This window comes from Saccostrea echinata, unplaced genomic scaffold (genome assembly GCF_033153115.1).
Source record: "Saccostrea echinata isolate AGI-Se365-2 ecotype Australia unplaced genomic scaffold, CSIRO_AGI_Sech_v1 ptg000001l, whole genome shotgun sequence".
Classification (NCBI taxonomy): Eukaryota; Metazoa; Mollusca; class Bivalvia; order Ostreida; family Ostreidae; genus Saccostrea; species Saccostrea echinata.
Window position 1 is genome coordinate 8283022 of NW_026889750.1, and position 5321 is coordinate 8288342.

Genomic DNA, 5321 nt, shown 5'->3' on the forward strand with positions numbered 1-5321 from the left:
TTGTTTTTTTCATAATGTCTTATGACAAAAAGTGCACATGCTAAATAGCACAGACTTACCTCTTAAATGCAAAAAAAAAAAAAAAAAAAAAAAAAAAATGCTGTATATCGGCGCTATGAACTTTTTTGAAAAGTAAGTCAAAGGTCAAGGTTCACGAGGTCGGTAACCATGGCGCCAAGCAATGTATGTGCAAAACATCAAATCCATACCTCCTATAGTTCTTGAGATTTAGGGTGTGACAGACAGACAGACGCCGGGTGAAGTGATCCCTAATATATATGAGTGACGCTGTGCTCTGCAGGCGACACAAAAAGAGAAAAAAACACAGAGATATAAATGACTGGTCAACTCAGAATATTTTTATTGCTTAAATTTTATACTTTCCAACAACATGAAAAGTTGGTTTTTCTTTAATCTTGATGAATTATCAAATGAAAACAAAACAAAAAAATAATACCCGAGTAAACACATATTTCATGATTTTCAAATCAATTCTTTCAATCTCTTCTCTGCTATCAGCGCAAGTTTTTTCGAATTTTCATTAGCGTTTAAACCAAGTTGAAGACAGCGATAATCTTTAAAAGATTTCTTCAGTTTTTCAAGATTTTTAGTGCAGCTTTTTCTCTGTCCAATCTCCAGATTACAAAGGAACATAAGGAATAAAGCGTATGATTTATCATACATTACGAATTCATTCATTGCACACGCACAAACATCATTTTTAAGATCTTTTGGACAGAAAGAGCTATTTCTATATAAGTAAATATGCCATGAGCAATAGTTTGCTGTCAAATATGTAAAACTACATGAAGGATTGTCAATGTCACGTTGTAGGGAATCATTATTGATAACACACAAAAGTGCGCTTTCTGATAATTTGTTGAGAACATGATGGAGTACTTCTATTGCATAATTATATTTTCCCTGGCAATACCACACTGTCGCTAAATGCAGCCCTCCAGATGCAAGAAAATTTCGTTCCAAAATGAAGGCTGCTTCTGCTGACAATAAATACTCAGTAAATTTAGTAAGAACAAACCTTTCATAAAGAATGACTCCAGCCCTTTTTATAAAACCTATAAAAAGATATTTCAGCGCTGCCACTATTCTATCGTCTGTCTCACTTTCAAAGAGTTTAAAGATTTTTACAATGGAAAGCATACATTCCCGATATGATGTCTGGTATCCTTTTGCTTCTATCAGTGCAAAAGAGAATGTTATAAAGTCTCGTAATTTTTTTGATTTATGTACATGTTGCAACAAAAAAGCAGGATTATCAAGAGAGGAAATAGTGCATACATGCACCAAATATCTTGGTCCGTATTTCAGAACATCGAAAAGAATTTCTTCAATTTTGCCTTTTCTTGTCAAAATTCTTTCCTTTCGAAAAAGATTGCATTCAGGTAAAAAGTAATTAGGACAAACTCCTTTTCTCACAAATAATAGAAGACGTGTAAAACAAATCCAAAAACAGCAGAATATATTACTTGGAATCCAAAAGTCTGAATGCACATCTTCCAATACATGAAACAAAACTGTTTTCAAATGGTAAGAACACAATGTGTCATGTATTTCAATATGCGCATTAATTCTATCACGAATAACGATTTTTAATAAACCATAGCAACAGAATTGAACGTGATTTAGTGAATGAACAATTTGTTGCTCAAGAACAGAAAACGATTTAAGCCACTGAATACCTTTCACATCACCTTCTGTAGGACCTTTTGGAACCATATGCATCACAGTGATACTTTTTTTTAACAGACGTGACTTTAAATTATTCCAAAATTTTGTTGAAAAATTCTTTAAAAATTTATTTGAGGAAACTGAATGAATAGGTAAGCAGGAACAAATGTCGTGCTCTTTTGGGATAAACGATGCAATACATGGTCCATGAATTGTGCTATCAATGTTTTTGTTGAAGCCATGCTTGCGCACTTCTTCCAGAAACCTTATTCTAGAAAAACAATCATCATCAGAAACGTTTCCAAACTCTGTTTTTAAATTAGCACAATAATATGGTAGAAGTTTGTAGAAACCTGGTTTGCATCCTTTATCACTTGCAATGAATTCAATGTTTTTAGAGTGGTTCGACTCTTCCCATTCCGTGACAACAGTATATATTGGGAAAGACCACATTATATCAAGATCACTCCATAGAAATTTAAATCCCTCAGCTGCACTTCCAGAAATAAATTCATGACTAGTCCGACAAACATTCTTCGTATCCACATAGACTCTGTTTATTTCTCTTCGGATTTGAACATCTTCCTCTGTGCCTACGGCAAAATCTATATATTTCCAGAGTTGACTGGTATAGTAATTCATCATTTGTTTAGTAGGAGTTGGACCTTTTGTATGCAATATTAAAAAATATGTTAAAATTGTTCGACTCTCTCTGTAAATATAATACACACGTTGAATGCGATTTTAATTTATTTTAAATTAATTCATAAAAAAAAGCCTAAGTAAGGAATGATGCATGAATAGTTTAAAAAACATAAGACCCATATTCACTTTAAATTGCTGCCCACAAGTATAAAATATATTCAAATTTGTAAATAAATTCTGTGTAAAACACAACTGGGTGAAGACTAATAAATAAAATAAAATAATACATGCAGAATTGCTTACCATTTCGTAAGCAGTTCCAATGAAACGAAACTGTTTCTCTTATAAACTGATTAAATGCCTGTTTCCATTCCTCCATATTGATTGTAAAAAATATGTGGACGTAATTGTCATACCTGGTAACTGCAATGTTGCTTTGTAGAGGAAGGATCGATCTCTCTATTTATGGGGTTTGAGAATGACATCACAGATACATGCAGGATAGAAGTAAATTGCAGAGTTTAGTGAAGCGAAGCGGAGACTGCTTCAATCGATCACTGTTCGTTATATTCATCTTTTTTTTCACTGAATGAAAACGGTGAAGATAACGAAAAGTGATGGATCTCAAAAATATCTAACGACAATTGATATCTGTAAACAGGACATAAAACACGGACCATCAGAAATTCCATAGGTGTGATGAGGTACCTTGGAAGAGTAGGCATCCCATGTTGACCGGCCAAACCCGCCGTATTGATCACTAAGATGGAAAATTTAGATGGATTAGTCAAATTCAATTTAAAAACAAAGGCCTAACAATTGGTATGAGACAGGTCAGGCAAAATACAACCCGATGATAGGTTATATTTGCTAACAAAGGCTTTATAACTACCAGGAATGAACGAAATGCTGACTTTAAAAGAGGTTGATGAAACCCCTGTAACATCAATGTATCTGTCAATTGTTTGTCTAGGTTTAAAAATTGATCTTACTATATGAGAGCATGCTGTTGAGTATCGAATGAAAGTAGTAAGCACTGAATAGTATGAAATAACTGAATTAATCTTGACCAGATAATAAGTAAATTACAAGATTCATTCGCTAAAGATACGGGTATGAGAATGACGTTTATGAAAAATGTGATTTGGACATTTTCATATTTTGTGATCAGTCACCTACATTTTTTGGTTTATATCATTCTGTTTCTACACACAAGTATTCTGAAGCTGAAATTAAGAGGATGCTAGAGCCACCCCAACCCACTCTGACAATATTTATGTAGTCTTTAAACAATCTGTTGGAATTTCTATGCGCCCTATATTGGCTGACCTGTTTTTATATTCTTAATAAGCAATTTCTACATCAAAAGAAAAAAAAAAGCCCTGCTGTTGCCTTCAATTCGACATTTTGTTCTAGCATTTAACACTAGATGTTCTCATAAGATAGTACAAGCCGCACGGAAGTGTTTGCCTCTATATGTATGCTAGCTCAATTGTACTAGGTTAGCGAAGAAGTCACAAAAATTATTCCATAATTTACATAAAATGCATAGGTGAGCATATGATCGTGGGGTCTTATGTTAGTATTTCAAACATTAAATCCATTACTGGTCATTAAAGATTGTGATGAAGTAAATTCTGATTTTAGATGATAGAGTTTCAGAAAAAAATGTTTTTCTGTAACGAAAAAAGAAGGAAAAATCGGCTTAATTAGAACTCATAAACATCATTTTTTGACCCCCATTTGTCCCCAGAGTGAAAATGAAAGTTCCAAGACCTTATTGTAGATGACTACTGTGTAAAATGTATATGTAGTTCTGGGAACTTAAAATTTTATAAAATAAAAATCGTTGTTTTTTCGACACCCATTTGGCCCCAAGGGTGAAAACGAATGTTCCATAACCTTATTGCACATCTAGAAAAAACCCTTAAATAATCTTGAAAAAGATGGCTACTGTGTAAAATGTTTGAGGGTATATGGGAACCGAGGTTTTGTAAAATAAAAGTCTTTTTTCCACCCTTATTGAGTCATGGGGTGAAAAGAAAAAAAGAAGAAAAAATCGGAACTTGAAAACGTCATTTTTCCCCCCTTTTGGTGCCAAGGCTGAAAATGAAAAGTTAAAAAGCTAAATGCAAATGGCTACTGCGTAAAATGAGTGGGGTTCTGGAAACAGGGTTTTGAAAAATGAAAATGACGTTTTTTCGACCCCCATTCGGCTCTCCAGAGTGAAAATGAAAATGCCAAAACCATATTGCACATCTGCAGGGCACAACCTATCATCTTGGAATAGGTGATGTGGCTACTGCGTACTATATAAGAAGAGTTCTGGAACCAGGTTCCTGTAAAATGAAAAAATCATTTTCAAGTCCATTTGCATGGGCCCTAGGGAGAAAATGAAAATTCTGAATCCTAAATGCGCATCTATGGCACATCACTAATAACCTTCCAAAAGACGATTTGGCTACTGGTAAAATGCATGAGGAGTTCCTGGAAGCAGGATTCAGTAGAAAACGTCGTTTTATTGACTCAAATTGACATCCAGGGTGAAAATAAAAAATCCGAAACCTTATTGCACATCTACAGGACACCACCTATCAAAAGCTGATTTATTTACTTTGTAAAAAGTAAGAGGAATAACAGGAAGAGCACAGTGTGTCAGGCGGATGAACGAACCAGGATAACAAGAATACATCCAAACATTCTTTAGAAAGTGCGGGTATAAAATGCTATTTTCATTAGTACTAGTATGTGGACTCGATATATCCCAGTGAACTCGAATTAAAAGACCCCACAGAGTCTACTTCATCTGTTTCATATTAGAATGTTTTACTGACTATTGATGTTAATGACCAACTGACAACCAAAAAAAATTGCAAATGCGACAACTTCTGGTTTTCTATCATGAACTCCTACATTTATGTAGGAACATTCCACCATCGCCTGCGAATGTTGTCTACATGTAACAACTGATGCTGCACGCAAGAGCA

At 34.2% G+C, this 5321-nt stretch overlaps 1 protein-coding gene across 1 annotated transcript; it reads right to left on the reverse strand.

The window, feature by feature from the left end:
- Positions 1 to 483: 483 nt before the first annotated feature.
- LOC133182165 (uncharacterized) lies at positions 484 to 2331 on the reverse strand. The gene has a single exon (XM_061316907.1). It carries the CDS (start codon positions 2329 to 2331, stop codon positions 484 to 486), a length of 1848 nt encoding a protein of 615 aa, XP_061172891.1.
- Positions 2332 to 5321: the final 2990 nt, after the last annotated feature.

Coding starts and splice junctions, on each gene's coding strand:
- LOC133182165 (XM_061316907.1), bottom strand. CDS start 2,331: ATGAATTACTATACCAGTCAACTCTGGAAATATATAGATTTTGCCGTA.